The sequence below is a fragment of the Grampus griseus genome (assembly GCF_964374135.1).
Source record: "Grampus griseus genome assembly, chromosome: 14".
Taxonomy (NCBI): domain Eukaryota; kingdom Metazoa; phylum Chordata; class Mammalia; order Artiodactyla; family Delphinidae; genus Grampus; species Grampus griseus.
Genome location: NC_139008.1, coordinates 73334402 through 73351924, shown reverse-complemented (window position 1 = coordinate 73351924; position 17523 = coordinate 73334402). Strand labels below are relative to the sequence as shown.

At 50.4% G+C, this 17523-nt stretch overlaps 1 protein-coding gene across 2 annotated transcripts in view; it reads left to right on the top strand.

The window, feature by feature from the left end:
• RIMS4 (regulating synaptic membrane exocytosis 4) overlaps nucleotides 1–17523 on the top strand; it is a gene marked incomplete at both ends in the record, with an annotated part of 61653 nt that overhangs the window by 36448 nt on the left and 7682 nt on the right. The window contains one exon of one of the 2 annotated variants that reach the window (XM_082670048.1): nucleotides 4472–4610. In XM_082670048.1, the coding sequence (XP_082526174.1) occupies nucleotides 4472–4610 (139 nt within the window). Of the gene's footprint in view, nucleotides 1–4468; nucleotides 4611–17523 lie in introns of both variants that reach the window. The other variant, XM_082670047.1, reaches the window with a different exon arrangement.

The window sequence follows — 17523 nt, the reverse complement described above, 5'->3', positions numbered from 1 at the left end:
CAGAGGGCGGCTTCAGCCCCTCCTGCAGGCTTCCTCGTGAGCCTGGGTTATGCCCCAGAGTTGTTCTGACCTGAGGCAAAGGACCCGAGCGTTCATTCTCTTGTTCTATTTAGGCTTTGATTAAGGGGCTTGGGGGCCACAAATTCCCAGGCACTTCTGCCTCTGCCTGTGTGGGGACAAAGTGGGCTCAGTAGCCCAAAGGAAGATCTAAAAACAGACCCTAAAAAAGTTGGCTTGTTGTGGCTTTCAGAAGCCAGTGTGGTGGGACCTCATGAAAGTGGGAAGAAGGGAGATGTGTGGGGATGTGGGCGGAGCATCAACTTTGTCCAGTGCAGTGGGTCACACCAGGACCTATTTCTGGGCTCCTATGGACCGAAGCAGGGTCTCCCATCCATGTGTGTATGGTCAGTGGAGACCAGCACTTGGGAGTGTGTTTAACATCTTCAGGAGGGCTCCCCACCAGACATGAAGGCACTCAGTAAATGCTTGTTGAGTAAGCAGAAGGGCCATACTCTGGGGTTGGAAGCCGAGATAAGGCCCTTTTGCATGGTCACGAGCCACTATTGGAGACTGGTGTAGTCAGTCCTGCGGTTGGGCATATGGTGGCCAGAGGCTGTTCTCTGAAGGAGTGTGTTTATTGAAGGGTGTGGGGAAGGAAGTGAAGCCTTGCGCAGGCTTGCAGGAGGGGTGGAAGGAGCCAGAAGATGGAGAGGTGGTAGATTCAAGGCCCAGGGAGGACAAATGGTGGGAGGACGTCCCAGTGACGGTGGGAGAAGGTGGGATGGGGAGGACAGAGGGCAGATCAGGCTGGGCCAGGTCAAGGATCGCTCCTTCCTCTCAGAGAGGGAGGGAGGGTCAAGGGGCAGGTGGAAAGGTCTCAGGATGGTGAAAGATGGAAGCAAGAAAGAGTAAGTCCAAGAGACATCTTTTCAGCCAAGTGGGAGAAAGGTCACTTGTTAGGATGGATGGGATTATGAGATGGGGAGTGGGAAAGCATTGGGACAGTCACTCTGGGGATATCACTGAGTCAGCAAGAGATGACAAAGTGAAGAATTGGACCATGACCGAGTCAGCAAGAGATGACAAAAGGAAGGGTTGGATGGACAAGGTTAGGTGGTGGCACTGTGTGGTATGGTTGGGTACAACAGTGGTCTCCAGATTGGGGACTCCCGAGGTGGGGAAGGTAGCATGTCACGGTGCCACCTGACTTGCCCGAGGTCCCACAGCTACGGCTGCAGAGCTGGGACTCTGCCTGGGCCACCTGATTGCAAAGCCAGGCTTACCTGCGTGCTGAGCTAGGGCTGTTCTGAGGCCCACGGCGGGTACTGGATGTGAAATGCTTTGGGGCTGTCGAGTGCTACACAGACGTGAACCATACTTCTCCAAACCTTCCCCCGCCCAGGCCCCTTAGGGACTGAGTTGTTTGTCATGCTTTGGTCCGCCCTCTTCCTGGAGAAATGTGTCAGACCTTGCTGAGTGAGAATGAGCCAGTGTGGGGCTCCAGAACAGGGCTCAGTGGGGAAGTGAAGACCCCAGGCCAGGTATCTGCAGCCTGCCTACGGGGTAACCGGGTTGTGGGTCTGTATCCCCACTGTAAGGAGGGGGTTGTCCTTGGAGGTGACTGTGCTTGTGTGTGTGTGTGTGTGTGTTGGAGGGATGTCTCTCTGTGCCTGTGAGTCTGTGTTTCTGAGTGAGCATGTGTGTGTCTCTGAGTCTTTCTGTGCCTCTGACCCTGCTATACACAGAGAAACAGAAATGTTGGGAGGGGGACTTCAGATACAAAGTAGGGTAAGAACGAAGTGTGGAATGACGGGAAACAGACACAGGGACACACACATTCCCCCACGTGTTCAGAAATAACCCAGGGTGACACACACATATACACACACATACACGCGCGCTGTGTCGGTTTCTCTGTGTGCGTTCTTGAGTGGGTTGGTGTACACTTCTTACGGCCACGTGTCTGCATGTGGCTGGCACATGCCCAGACACACATGCCCATTTAGCCTCAGAAGCACAGAATGACAGCTGTGTGGAGACCCATGGCAACACACAAATATAGACACTTAGACATACATTAACATACTGTGTCTTCACATTTTCCTGTGTGTGTGTGTGTGTGTGTGATTTTCTGAGTATGTGGACATCTGTGTCTGAATTACGCAGATATATGTAGGAGAGAAACATGTGGGCACACACTCTGAGAAGCACACACAGAGCACCTGTACCTCTGCATGTGTGTGCACGTGTCTGTCTGTCTGCCGGCAAGTCAGGGAGGAAGGGGACACCGTCGTTGAGTTGGGAGGAGGGAAGCCAGGAGAAGACCAGTAGGAGGTGTCCTGGCCTCGCCCTGTTTCCTGGCACACAGGCCCCGCCCCCCATCTTCTTGCTGAGTAGGATCGCGGGGTTTGGGTGGCACTGCTGTCCCCTGATGGGTCAGTCAGTGAGCTCTGGTGAAGGCCCTGGGGTCTGTCAGCTCATCCCGGACTCTGTGGGGAGATGGGGAAGGTCCCACTAAGGATCTGCCTCCACCTCTAGCAAACCCACAGCCCCTCCAGGGCGGTGGGAGACGGAGAGCTTGCTGTGATCTCAAGGATGTGGAGCACAGAGCCAAGAGGCCGCCCCAGGGTCAAACGGTGCCCCGCGTCCCCAGCCCCGCCTTCCGGCTCTATGCGCAGGCCAGTCCCTTGCCCTCGCACCTTAATCCCACGTGAGCAGGAGCCGTGGCTTCCTGGGCGGCTGTGGATTAAGACCAGTCTCAGGGCAGACACCCATTCATCCAGCAGTTAGTAATTAAGCACCTACAATGGCTGGACTGTGTTCTCAGCCCTGGGGCTTCAACACGCCACACAATGAAATGCATTGTCCTCACGAAGTTTACCTTCTGCGTGAAGGAAGCTAGTCAATAGACCAGTAGTGCAGAACATGTCAGGGGTGGTAAGTGTCAGGAAGAAAGCCAAAGCAGGGCGCTGGGTGGAGAAGGGCCTGGGGTGGGAGGGGCCAGGAGATGATAAAGGAGAGCTTGGATAAGATAACGTCTGATCACAGAGTGGAAGTGGAAGCGAAGGTGTGAGCTGCTGACGGGAGAGGGAATAGAAGGGCAGAGGGCCGTCCTCATAATAACCCTGCTCTCCCATTTTACAGTCGAGGAAGTGGAGGCACAGGGAGACTAGTAATTTGCCCAAGGTCTTACAGCCAGTAGAAAGAGATCCGGGGTTTAAACCTGGGCAGGGTGCCAGTGGTCTAAATCGGTGGTCCTCAGTCAGGGGTGATTTTTGCCCCCCCTCCCATCCAGAGGATATTTGGCAGTGTCTGGAGACTTTTTTTTTTTTTTAAATTTCAGTACGTGGGCCTCTCACTGTTGTGGCCTCTCCCGTGCGGAGCACAGGCACCGGACGCACAGGCTCAGCGGCCATGGCTCACGGGCCCAGCCGCTCCGCGGCATGTGGGATCTTCCTGGACCGGGACACAAACCCGTGTCCCCTGCATCGGCAGGCGGACTCTCAACCACTGTGCCACCAGAGAAGCCCTGGAGACATTTTTGACTGCCATGACTGAACTGGAGGGAGGGTGCTACTAGCATCTAGTGGGTAGAGGCCAGGGATACTGTTGGACCTTCTACAGTGCACAGGACAGTGCCTGACAGCTAAGCAATAATGCATCCACATGGCCAGTTGTGCTGAGGTGGAGAAACCCTGGTCTAAATCCATGAAAAGCACTTGGCAGAGAATATGCCACATAGTAGGTGCTCGGTAACTAGGAGCTGAAGAGGAGGAGGGAAATGATCTGGAGAAGGTTGCAGGGAAGAAGTGAATTCAAGAAACAGTACATGTTGGATGGACCTAGAGAATGTTATACTTAAGTCAGACAGAAAGACAAATACTGTATGGTATCACTTATACGTGGAATCTAGAAATAATACAAATGAATCTACATACAAAACAGAAACAGATTCACAAACATAGACTTATGGTTACCAAATTGGAGAGGGAGGGAGGGAGGGACAAATCAGGAGGATAGGACTAACAGATAGATACAAGCTACAGTACATAAAATAGATAAGCAACAAAGATTTACTGTAGAGCACAGGGAATTATATTCAGTGTCTTGTAACAATCTATAGTGGAATATAATCTGAAAAAAAAAAACTGAATCACTTTGCTGTACACCTGAAACTAACACAGTATTTTAAATCAATTATACTTCAATTTAAAAAAAAAGTACATGTAAATGAATCTGCCAGCTAAGAGAACTCATGTGATTTCTGTTTGTTGGGTGGGTGTAAAGGGCAGGGAGGGTGGGTGCAGGTGAGGCCGATGGTGGGAGGAGGTTGAGGGACTGGGGATGGGGATGGTAGAGGCCGAAGCTGGGCCGCCACCAGCCTTTGAAACACTAACCAGAGGACTGGTCTCTCTGTCCCCTGCCACCCCATGTCTCTCCCCCCATCTCTCTTGGCCACTCTGCCCAGAAGGGGACAGCCGGAGGTTGAAGGGGGCCATCCAGAGGAGCACGGAGACGGGCCTGGCGGTGGAGATGCCCAGCAGGACGCTGCGCCAGGCCAGCCACGAGTCCATCGAGGACAGCATGAACAGCTACGGCTCTGAGGGCAAGTGAGTGTGGGGCCCGCGGTTGTCTTGGGCGTGGGGTGGGGCGGGAGGGACAGAGCAGCACCCTCCAGGATCCCTGGGTCAGCCTCAGGCTGGGAGGGGTGCTCACTCAGGGCTCCTGGGTCATCCTCATCCTCAGAAGGAGGTGGTGAAGCAAGGATGCTCTGAGGGAGTGCGATGGAGCATGGACTCTGGTACCCAACTGTCTAGATCTCAGTCCTGGCTCCACCGCTTACTGGCTGTGTGATCCTGGGCAGGTCACCTCTCTGTGCCTCAGTTTCCTCGTCTGTAAAACGGGGACAGTACTACCAGCCTCATAGTGGGTGTTATGAGGATTAGATGGGTTAATATTTATAAAGCACACGGCACCGTGGCTGGCAAAGCAGTGTCAGTAAATGAAGAAGGGGGTTGGAAGGGGTCTTGTTAGGATCGTTGTTATTTCCTCTTTACTCTCTTAGTTCCTGAAATCCCAATTGGTTTTTAAAAATGTGTACTACTGCTTGATGAGGAGTTTCACACACATCAAGTCATAAAACATTAGGTCCAACTGGCTCCTTGCCTGTGTTTCTCTCCCCCAGCTGTACATCAGAATCGCTGGGAACTTGCTACAAATACAGATCTCAGGGCCCCAAGTCCAAGCTGCTGAATCACACTCCTTGACAGTGGAGCCTGGGAATTCCATTTTTAAAGGCTCCCTGGGAGAACACCAGTCTAGACTGGGGTTCTCATTGTTGGAACAGTCATGGACCCCTCTGAGAATTTTGGGAAAGCTTTGAGCCTGCTTCCCCCTGGTAAATATACACATACGCACCCGAACACAAACAAACACTCATTTTTTAAAAAAATTTTTAAAATTTCATCTACTTATTTTTTTGGCTGCATCAGGTCTTAGTTGTGGCACACGAATCTTCGTCGCGGCGTGCGGGGCCTTTTGCTGCTGCACGTGAACTCTGTAGTTTGCGGCACGTGGGCTCTCTAGTTGAGGTGCTCAGGCTCAGTAGTTGTGGTGCGCGGGTTTAGTTCCCCTGAGGCATGTGGGATCTTAGTTCCCTGACCAGTGATCAAACCTGCATCTCCCGCATAGGAAGGCGGATTCTCAACCACTGGGCCACCAGGGAAGCGCCCACAGACACGCATTCTCACACGCACAGTCGTACAGACACACTTGGTGTAACTGGAGTGGGTTCCTACATTCTCCCAAACCCCATCCCTGGCAAGGAAACTTTGATCCAAAGTGACTTCTTAATTGTACAGATGACCAGGGCACTCAGAGAGGTTGTGGGGCTTGGCCTGGATCACACAGCATGTCAATAGGTCTGGAACCCAGGAGTCCCGACTCTCAGCCGGGGCTTGTACCACAGCACCCCATCGCTTCATTGTCTCAGCCATCCTTGGCCAAGGAGGACAGGGGTATCACCATCCTTGTCAAGCACAAGAGGAGACTGGGGCTTGGAAAAGTTAAGTGCCCTGCTGTCCAGTATGATAGACCCTGGACGAATATGGCTATTTAAATGTAAATGAATTAAGATTAAATATTCTTTTCCTCCGTTGCATTCACCACATTTCAGGTGCTCAGTAGCAGCATGTGTCCAGCACCAACTGTATGGGACTGTGCAGACGTCGACCATTTCCGTCATCATAGGAAGTTCCATTGGACAGTCCTGGCTGAGTGGCTTGTCCAAGGCCAGACACCCAGCCAGGCCGCTGGGAGGTGGGACTGGGGCTCAGCTGCCACCTTCTGCTCCCGTCCTGCTTCTGGCCCTGCCTCGCAGCTAGGGGCTCTGCCGCCTGAAAGCCTTCTCCCCCTCAGCCCCTCCTAAACGGGGCGTCTCCGGTCTCTGAATGGCCTTGCCTTGGCAGATTCTGCCGGTCCACCCACCTCCTAGGGAGACTTTCCAGAGGGCGAGAAGAGAAGGAGGACAGGCGGGAGGGAGAGGGAGAGAAGGAGGACGAAGAAGAAGGGAACAAATGTTTTCTTTAACCTAAGAAACTTGGCAAGGCAGCAAAACTTGGAGGAGGATATTCTAGGAATCTGGGTAGCAGTAGGTCCCTGCTGAGTTTCAGGGGGTCAGGAGATCTGGGTACCAGTCCTGGGTTGGCCACTGACCCCCTGAATGGCCTTGGGCTGTCTGTAGTCCTCTAAGCTTTAGGGAGGCGGATAAACATCTCATCTGTTGGCCTCGCAGACAGGTCAGAAGACCGGGTCACGGGGGCGGCAACATGGTGCAGTGAAAGAGAGCAGGGGGTCAAACCCATATTCCCACTTTACAGAAGAGGAGCTGAAGGCTCGGAGAGACCACATGACCTGTCCGAGGGGAGCAGCATAGGAGGGTGTCGTGGGGAAGAAATGAGATGATGCCTGCACATGACAGGTGCTTGGGAGGTGCCTCCTGTTGTCATTTGCTGTCATGTGATTTAAGGGACCAGAGAGTATGCTATGTTACAGATGTGTTCAAAGCCAGGACTCTGGAGTCGGACAACCCTGGTTTTAGCCTCATTTCTGCTTCTTAAGAGCTGTGTAGCTTTACGGAAGTTACTTTACCTCTCTGGTCCCAGTTTCTTCATCTATAGAAAGGGGTCCATAATAGTACAGACCACTAATAGAGTTGTTGTGAGGATTCAATGAGTTAATATATGTAAAACACTTAGAACAGTGGCTGTTACATAGCAAGCATTATTATTATTAGCTGTTGTTATTGTTGTTTGTTGATTCAGCCACTGTAAGTTGAGTATTTTGCTCCTTGTGGCCAGTTGCATCCTAGTAGATAGAGTAAGCCACCCCCATTATAATTGTGTCTAGAATGTGCTTAGCACAGGATAAGCACGGGATAAATTTTGGCTGTGATGATTATGGTTATTAAAAGGTTTGCGGTGGGTGTCTTGAGACAGTTGAGGAAGGATCAGGTGGTTTGGAGGGTGATTTGTCCAGGAGACGGGAGAGTCTTGCCCTCACAAGAGGGGCTGCGTCTTGGTGGAGCCCAACCAGGTGCTACCCCCTTCCTCCAACACCTGGGTGAGGAAAGGAAGTCGAAGGGACAGGTGGGGACATTGAGCTGTGGTCAGCCTCCTCTTTGTTCTGGAGGTATTTTGGGCACTGGCAGGACCCAGATGCCAGGCTCTGAAACAGGAGGGGGTGTGACTATCCTCCCCCTGGGCTCCTGCCAGCCCAGCTGAGGCTTATAGGGAGCCGGCATGTTTGAGGAGCCCCTGCCAGCCTGCAGCCCCTGGTGCTGCCGGGTGTGTTTATTCCTGCAAGTGGGCACAGGGGTTTTCATTTAGCACCTACAGTGGATTTTCATTTAGTACCTACAATGTGCCAGACAATTGGGCCGGGCATCTCAGAGACCCTGCCTTCCACTGACCACGCAACTAGCAGTGTGGTGAGAGATGCAAAGGGCAGGCACAGAGAACTTTGGAAATGCTGCATGCAGCCAGGTCTCAGGGCTGGGGAACAAGGGCTCCCTACAAGGGTTGGGCCATTCTGCCATTGACAGTGCTTGGGCTCCAGGCTACACGATACCAGTTACAGTGGCTTTAGCCCTTGCTATTCAAAGTGTGGTCCACGGCCCAGCAGCATCCCCCGGGAGCTTGTTAGAAATGCAGCATCTCTTGGGACTTCCCTGACAGTCCAGTGGTTAAGAATCCACCCTTCCACTGCAGGGGGCACAGGTTCGATCCCTGGTCGGGGAGCTAAGATCCTGCATGCCACGTGGCATGGCCAATAAAAAGAATAAAAAGAAATGCATCATCTCAGGTTTCTTTTTTTTTTCTTCTGCTATTTAGCAAGGTAGTATTTTTATTTATTTATTTTTAAACAAGTTTCAAAAGATTTTTTTTTTATTTGGGATATAGTTGTTTTACAGTGTTGTGTTAGTTTCTACTGTACAGCGAAGCGGAGTTCCCTGTGCTGTACAGCAGGTTCTTACTAGTTATCTATTTTATACACATTAGTGTGTGTGTGTATATATATATATATATATATATATATATATATATATATATATATATATATATATATCAATCCCAATCTCCTAATTCATCCCCCGCCCCACTTTCCCCTCTTGGTGTCCATATGTTTGTTCCCTACATCTGTGTCTCTATTTCTACCTTGAAAACAGGTTCATCTGTACTATTTTTCTAGATTCCTCATATATGCCTTAATATACGATATTTATTTTTCTCTTTCTGACTGACTTCACTCCTTATGACAGTCTCTAGGTCCATCCATGTCACTACAAATGACCCAATTTTGTTCCTTTTTATGGCTGAGTAATATTGCATTGTATACATGTACCACATCTTCTTTATCCAGTTGTCTTTCAATGGGCATTTAGGTTGCTTCCATGACCTTGCTATTGTAAATAGTGCTGCAGTGAACATGGGGGTGCATGTGTCTTTTTGAATTATGGTTTTCTCAGGGTATATGCCCAGTAGTGGGATGGCTGGGTGGTATGGTAGTTCTATTTTTAGTTTTTTAAGGAACCTCCATACTGTTCTCCATAGTGGCTATATCAATTTACATTCCCACCAACAGTGCAAGAGGGTTCCCTTTTCTCCACACCCTCTCCAGCATTTATGGTTTGTAGATTTTCTGATGATGCCCATGCTAACCGGTGTGATGTGATACCTCATTGAAGTTTTGATTTGCATTTCTCTAATAATTAGTGATGTTGAGCATCTTTTCATGTGCCTCTTGGCCATCTGTGTTTCTTTTTTTGAGAAATGTCTATTTAGGTCTTCCACCCATTTTTTGATTGGGTTGTTTGTTTTTTTGATATTGAGCTGCATGAGCTGTTTATATATTTTGGAGATTAATCCTTTGTCCATTGATTCGTTTGCAAATGTTTTCTCCCATTCTGAGGGTTGTCTTTTTGTCTTGTTTATGGTTTCCTTTGCTGTGCAAAAGCTTTTAAGTTTCATTAGGTCCCATTTGTATATTTTTGTTTTTATTTCCATTACTCTAGGAGGTGGGTCATAAAAGATCTTGCTGTGATTTATGTCGAAGAGTGTTTTTCCTATGTTTTCCTCTAAGAGTTTTATAGTGTCCAGTCTTACATTTAGGTCTCTAATCCATTTTGAGTTTATTTTTGTGTATGGTGTTAGGGAGTGTTCTAATTTCATTCTTTTACATGTAGCTGTCCAGTTTTCCCACCATCACTTATTGAAGAGACTGTCTTTTCTCCATTGTATATCCGTGCCTCCTTTGTCCTAGATTAGTTGACCACAGGTGCATGGGTTTACCTCTGGGCATTCTATCCTGTTCCATTGATCTATATTTCTGTTTTTGTGCCAGTACCATGTAGCCTTGATTATTGTAGCTTTGTAGTATAGTCTGAGGTCAGGGAGCCTGATTCCTCCAACTCTGTTTTCTTTTTTTCCAAGATTGCTTTGGCTTCATCTCAGGCTTCTAACAAGATCCCCAGGTGGTTTGTGGGTTAAGGTTGAGAAGCTCTGGCTTAATGGTAGTAATGTTCTAGCGCTAACACTATACAGAGCACTTGCTACGTGTGGGCACTGCGCTAAGCGTTTTACACGTATTGACTCATTTAATTCTCCCAATAACCTGATAACCCTGGAACTGTTAATATCCTCATGTTACAGATGAGGAAATGAAAGCCAAAAGAGGTTAATTAATTTGCCCAAGGTCACACAGCCAGTAAGTGACTTCAATTTTGGGGATTCAAATCTAGCATTTGAAGTCTGCCCTTACCCATTCTAATCGACTCTTTCCCTCCTTTCATGGCTGCGTCTGTCAAGATTTCTGGAGGTAGATGCTTCCAGGATGGTTTGGTGGCTCAACGAGTCTGTCTTTCCCCTCCGCAGGCCTCAGCATGGTGGACCGATCCTGGTTTATCCCCTGGCACTGGGGAAGGGTTTTCTCTTCCAGTGCCCCTTTCTGCCTGATTGAAAATTTGGTTCTGTATGTTAAGGATGGAAGGGAACAGTTATGGTTTGGGCAACCATCCAAGCTCCCACTCCCACCCCTGCCCCAAGCAGGCGCATCTCCCCTAGATAAAGGGCAAGGATTCAAGCCCCCTGAGAATGGACGATGAGAACAGTACCTCCCCAGACCCCTCATCAATCCTGAGATACTCCCTGGTGACCATCTGTTTCAGTTTGGGTTCCCCAGAACCAGACCCAAGACATGGATTTGAGTGCAAGCAGTTTACTTGGAAGGTGATTCTGGAAAACCATGGTGGGGGGGGCCCATGAGAGAGAGAGGGCAGGGGAGGCATCCAGTAACGTGTGTTGAGAAGCCAGCTGCCACTGTGGGCATCCGGAGCTTAATCCTGATGGGGACTCTAGGAGTCAGTGTGGAACAGGTGCCTGAGAGTCATTTCCTGAGAGGCCAGGGAGCTGGAGTATTTATACTACCACTCTCAACGGTTACTCGTTGATGGATGTTCACGTTTAACTCTCCTGCCCTTCCTGTGGCAGTGAGGGCTCTGGAGACCAGAGAAATTTCTTAGGGGCCAGAGAAACATAGCCAGAGGAATGAGGGTGCCAACAGTTAGAAGTCGCTGAGCACTGACATGGTGAGGGTCAGGGCACGTGGGGGACAGCAGCAGCGTCTGCTGTGCTTTCTGAGTGCACAGCGCCACCATCTCCCAGCTGCCCGAACCAGACGACTCTCGCAGACACCTCCTGCTCTTTCGCACTCCGTATCCAGTCCATGATTGGGCTGTACTATTTCACTCCTAATCGTCTTTGACTCCATCCACTCCCCTCCCCTCCCCCAGCCGGGAGGCCACTCATCACTCTTGCCTGGTTACCTGCAAGTCTCCTTTTTGGTCTAAACTGCACAGTTTGTCACTCAGCACTTACTTCCTCTGGATTCTGCCAGCTTCCCCCAGTCCGCAGCTGTGTGCCCCCTGCTCCACCACTGAACCTCTTACACTTCCCTCCGTCTCACCTCCAGATCTTTGCATACATTGCTCCCTCTACCTGGCACTCCCTTTCCTACCCCTGCTCCCTCTTTGCCCTCTGACTCATTCTTCCTCCAGATCTCAGCTAAGAACATAAGCTATATTTCGTGTGCCAACTTCAGCTAATCGATAGTGGCTCCCTGGAGCGCTGTGTTGAGGAGGATTCTGAAGTGCGGTCCGGGCTTGGCAGGAGTGTTGAGGTTGATTGGCAATGTCTGTCCTGGGAGTGGGCAGGGGAAGTGGAACGGCACAGGTCTGCCATTCCTCTGGCTGCATCGGCAGCTTCCACAGCCTATTCTTCCCCCACCATAGCACCCAGCAGTCTGTCTTACTTCTCACGTGTGTGTCTCGTCTGTCCTACTAGACACTGAGTGTGGTGCCTGCTCAGCACAGGGCCTGGCCCACAGGAGATGCCCCACAAATTTGGATGAGTAATAGGTGGAGACTACGTACAGAAGTACATACACACACTTGCCTCTCCTTCCCGCCCCTCCCCAGCCTCCTTCACCACAGACCCAGGGTCTCAGCATCCTCCCCATAAACCCGAAGCCGTCCAGGCTGGCTGCTGGCGCCCCTCCTCCTCCTTCCCTCTGCCCCTTGTCGTCCTGTGGTGTCTGGGTCATCAGCATCCTGCTCCCTGGGTGTCTGGGTCACGGTGCCCACAGCTCTGGAGAGCAGAGTGTGAGCCGATGGCAGGGCCACTGCACCCAGCCTCAGGGTGGCTTCCTGTCAAGGCTGTTTCAGTCATCACCGAAGGCCCAGGAGGATGGGTGGGTGGTCAGAACCCCCTTTCCTTTTCCCACCTCGGCTACTTAGCAGTCATCGTGCCTGAAGGACAGGCAGGACAGGTGTGGGCGTGGGCTAGGAGATGGGGGTTTGGTTTCTTCTGTTTTATAAGCATCAGGATTTGTTGAGCACTTGACTGCACCAAAGCCTGTTCTAAGGCGTTCATCTCATTTAATACTTACAGCAGCACCAAGGGTGGCCTACCACTGTTCATTCCTACTTCCCCGAAAAGGAAACCCAGGCTCTGAGTGGTGAAGGACGTGTCTGTACAACCAGTGAGTGGGGGGAATCAGGATTCAAATCCAGGCCTGCCTGACCCCAAAGCGTGGACTGCAGATCCCTGTGCTCTGCCCTGGGCAAGGCTAAGGTCCCCTCGGGACACAGAGACAGTGTAGCAGAGAGATAGAGTAGATGAACCCAGGAACCAGACTCCCAGGTTCAAATCCCAGGTCTGCCACTTAGCAGCAACATGATCTTGGTCGGGTTACTTAACTTTTCTGTGCCTTGGTTTCCCCTTCTGGAAAGTGGGTATTAATAATAAGTACCTAGCTTGCACAGCATTGTTAAATGAGGTTTAAATGAGTTAATACGGATAACTTAGTACTATCAGTGCTTGGCTCATGGCAAGCTTTTGATCAATAAAAAATAAATCAAATCCCTGGCTTCACGCCTAGGAGCTACGCTCTCGTGGCCGGGGTGGGGGGAGGGGTAGGTTTGGGAATGTCTCGAATACTTGAGAAGCTGGAGTCAGGACTGTGTGATGCTGTGTCTCCTGGCACACAGTCAGTGCTGCTGCAGTGCTTGTTTTGCAAACGCACATTTGTTCCAACACGATTGAAGTATTCTGGAATAATTTGAGCACAATATAAACTTCGCCTTTGCTCAGGTGTGATTTCATCCACGAGAAACACGAGGTGAACTCGGGAAACTGCACCCATGTAGGAATGCACAAAACATACTCCTCGCTTCCTCCTGACCCCCCTCCCCCCACACCTGGTGTTACAGCTTCCCACCCGTCCGTTTCAGACAGCCCTCCGTCACCACATTGCAGCAACTCACACTGCAGACCTGCTGACACTCATTTCCAAAAGCAAGCATCAGGCTGTCTTCACGGTAAAGCACCATATTTATTGTAGTATCTGTGCGTTTCTTAACCATTTTACACGTATAAGACTGTGCTACCGTTTTTATTATATCCCTGTCCTTTTTTTTTTTTTTTGATACACTTTTTGGGTGTTGTGCCCCTAACCGTGTTTTCCCCATAAGCTCTGTGTTTGACTGCAGGACTTTTCACTGCACTGTGGTTTTAGGAATGTATGTTTTGCGTTACAGCAGAACCGACTGTATTGCAGGCTCAGCGAGGCTGTGGGAGGGTGGATGGATGGACGATGGACATGTAGGGGCAGGTGGTGAATGGATGGACAGAGAGCCCGTGAACCTTTCAGAACCACATAACCCATACTCACCACGAGGGCTGGACCGCCTTTTAATTTCTGATGAGTTGAGACAGGCGATCCATCTGGAAAAGAGTAGAAGTCAAAACCCCCGAATAACCCAATTATTTCTTTAACCATTGAGAACACGGGAAAACCAGAGGCCAAACTGAGCTCAAAGGTTAATAATAAAAGACAAATGGGTTTCAGCGCCACAAACAAAACTAACAGGATTTGAAAGGCAGGAAATCTCATTTCACCAGTAACACAAAATAAAAGGCCAGCAGAACAGAGGTTTTAATCCTGTTTCAGGTCTGCCTCCGCCTGGTGGCATGTGTCCCTTGGAAGAATCAGCTGCTGTAGCCACCCTGCTCCCCCTCCCACCCCGCCGCAGATGACCTGGCCTCTTTGTCTCAGGCATCCAGGTGCTGCACTTCCTAATAGGTCAGGAATTGGAAGTGCTCTGAAAGCACCACAGAGGGCTTCCCTGGTGGCACACTGGTTGAGAGTCCGCCTGCCGATGCAGGGGACACAGGTTCGTGCCCCGGTCCGGGGGGATCCCACACGCCGCAGAGCAGCTGGTCCCGTGAGCCATGGCCGCTGAGCCTGCACGTCCGGAGCCTGTGCTCCACAACGGGAGGTGCCGCAGCAGTGAGAGGCCCGCGTACCGCAAAAAAAAAAAAAAACACCACAGAGAGGGAGAAGAGGCTCTCCCAGGCCAGGCAGCAGGGACCCGCTAGCCACGGCATCTCAATCCTTTACTCATTCAGCAGATGCTGTGTGCTAGGCCCTTTGCTAAGCACCTTGCCTGCGTCATCCTGTTGACTCTCCCCAACAGCTCAGCCAGGTGACTATAACTTATTTCCATTTTATACATGCAGCTCAGAGAGATTACCAAACTTACCTCAGGTTGCACAGCCCTGGAACCCAAGGTCTGTATTATGCCGAGTTCAGTCTCAACCAGTATATTTTCCCAGTTTGGGGACAGCCCAAGGGTCTGGCAGTAAAAATCTATTGAGTTCCTACTGAATAAGGCATGGTCTAAGTAGCAGCAAGTTTGTGGCATTTACTAATTCAGCACACTCTTTCCTACCCCTTTGGGAATGGATCCTATAAGCAGAGATTTTCAAAACATTTAAAACTGGTACAGCACAGGCACCCAGCAGTGGGAGGGCTGTACTTCTGTCTCTAGGGTAGGTGTGGGCTCGTTTGCAGGTAAGAAGATTCAAGTGCAGAGGCACCAGCCGCTGGCCAGAGGTCACACAGCAGGCACTTGACCAGCAAGGAGTAGGATCTGCTCTGACTTTGTATCCTCTGCCTTCCGTCCTCCAGGGGAGTCCCCGAGGTGGAGCGGGGTCTCTGATGCAGTTGGTCCCCTGGCCAGCAGGGACCTACCTCCATTTTATTCTTCCTCCCTCCAGCCCCATGGAGGATGGGGCAACCCGTTCAGGGTTTCTGGGGAGTCAGCCTGGTTCCTTGGCAGCTGGCGAGGCACCCTGGGATGGGAAATCAGGCCGCCACCCAGATATTATAAACAGTCACCGCTGGGCACCAGGCCTACCAGTTCCCCATTGTCTGCTCAGAATCCCACCAGGAACTGAGGGGCAGACAGTGACGATGTTGGAGGAAACTTTCAGTTTCAGGCTGCAGAAGGCCTTGCTCTGCCTTGGGGGGCTGGGCCCCTTCAGTGCCTTAGATCCCACGAGGTACTGCTATTTCTCGAGCTTTTAGAGCCCAGACCCTCCTAAGAGAATGGATTCCAGACCCTCAGGAGGCTGGGGTGGAAAAGAAACGGGTGTGGAGGAAAGGCCAGGTCACCAGCTGTGAGCGGGTCTAGGTCTTAGCTTTCATGCTGTTAATTCAGGTTCTTTGGGTTTGCAAGCAGAGCGGGTATCCATTTCTGTCCCCAGGTAATTAAGTTATTTTTCCCATACTTTCTCTATAACACCGTTGCATGATTGTAGAGATAATAGATTCGGAAGCTTGGCTGCCTGGGTTCCAATACTACTCTGCCATTTCTTAGTTCGGCCCTCTCAAAGGTGCAGTGGGAACATGTGCTCCTCTCCAGGGTGTGGAGGGACACACAGAGCCTCAGAGATGCTCCAGAGTCATTTGACAAGACACTAGACAACATTTCTGCAAAGCATCACGCCCTTTTCTCAGCTCCACCCAATAAGAAGCATGGGCACGAGTCCCCTCTGCTTTCAGAGTCCCCAAACCTCTGTGGAGTTTCCCATCATCCCTTAGCACTGCCAGCCCAGCCTGGGGACCCAGACCTTCCTCAGTTCTCTTCCCTCCCTGCCTGACTCCCTCTGCTCTCCCTGGCTGGGGATTTGGGGTTGGTTGGTTTACTCACGGGCAGGACGGCCGGGTTTTGCACCTCTCCTTCTTAGATTTGAAACTCAAAAGCTGCTTCTTAGATTTGAAACTCAAAAGCTAAGAATCTGACTGTCTTGTTCTCTGCATCCTACAGGGTCATCCCTTCTCTGAGGCAGTAGACCTAGGATACCGTGGCTCCTGCCTGAATGGGGAAAGGGTGGCAGCAGGTAGTAGGAAATCATGAAAATGAAAAAGTACTCAGGCTAAAATCTCAAATTATTATCCTTCCATTGACTCTGCCAATAACTTAAATCAAAACAGAATTTGTTGGAATGATTGTGGGACATCTCACGTGCTTGAGGAAAGAACTGGGTGGACAGGACTGGGTGGCTAGTAGTTGGGGCTCTTTTCAAGGACAGGCCATTCACACGGCTCAGTTCTCATGACTGTTGGTCTCCAGGCTTCTCTTTTATTTCCCAGAGAGAGTCTTTGCTTGACTGAGCTTGGGTCAGCTGTCTGACCCTGTGTCCATCAGCTCTGGCCAGGGGACAGGGTCACTGCATTCATTAGTCAAACCAGTTGCTGTAACAAGCCTCTTCAATCAATGACTTATGGCTTAATGACAATGACTTAATACAGACATTTGTATTTTGCTCATGCAGACTTCAGTGCAGGTGTTTCTGGTCATTGCTCCCAGCCAGCTCCTTTATTCTCGTCTTTTTTTTTTTTTTTTTTTAAATCCAATACGTGTTTATAATTCCTCTACTGTCAGATATTTAGATTGTTTCCATTTTTACTATTATAAGTCATCCGTGGCTAAATACAGTCCTTTTCTCCTCAATGTCCAAAAGCTTAAAACAGTTGATTTCCGTCTTTTCTTCCCGGATCTCTGTCCTTTCCCGTCTTCTGTGACATTGTATACACCTGCAACATAGACCTTCTCCAAGTTCCAGAACTAGACTCTCTTGCCCCTGCCTTGTCTCAGTCACCCTCCTGGGCGAGAGAAAAGTACTTACTCTCTCCTGCTCTTCACTAGGCTCCTTTACTCTTGTGGTTTCACCATCCTGAGGACCTCAGGACCCTGTGCTGGTGACTCTGGTCAGGATAGAGGGAAGATAGTATGTGGGAGGTGGCCTTCCTTCCTCTCCCCTTGTTGCTGGACCCTGTGTATCCTTTGGCCCCCAGTTCAAATTCTCCTCTCCTGGTCCATTCTGGGCCACTGCAGCCAGCAGTGCTTCCTCTCTTCTGATGACCCCTGGGCTCCCACAACCCGAGGTGGGCGGGTAGAGGACCGGTTGTGCCTCATAAGAAGACAGTAGTCTTTTTTAGTTGTTTCTTTGGGGGGCAATATGTTTGTTTGCTCAGCAGAATGGTAAGTTGTTTGTGCACGGAGTCTTCTCTTGTTTCTTCCCCCAGCTTGCTTGGAATTTTATACATAAAGGCCAAATAGTC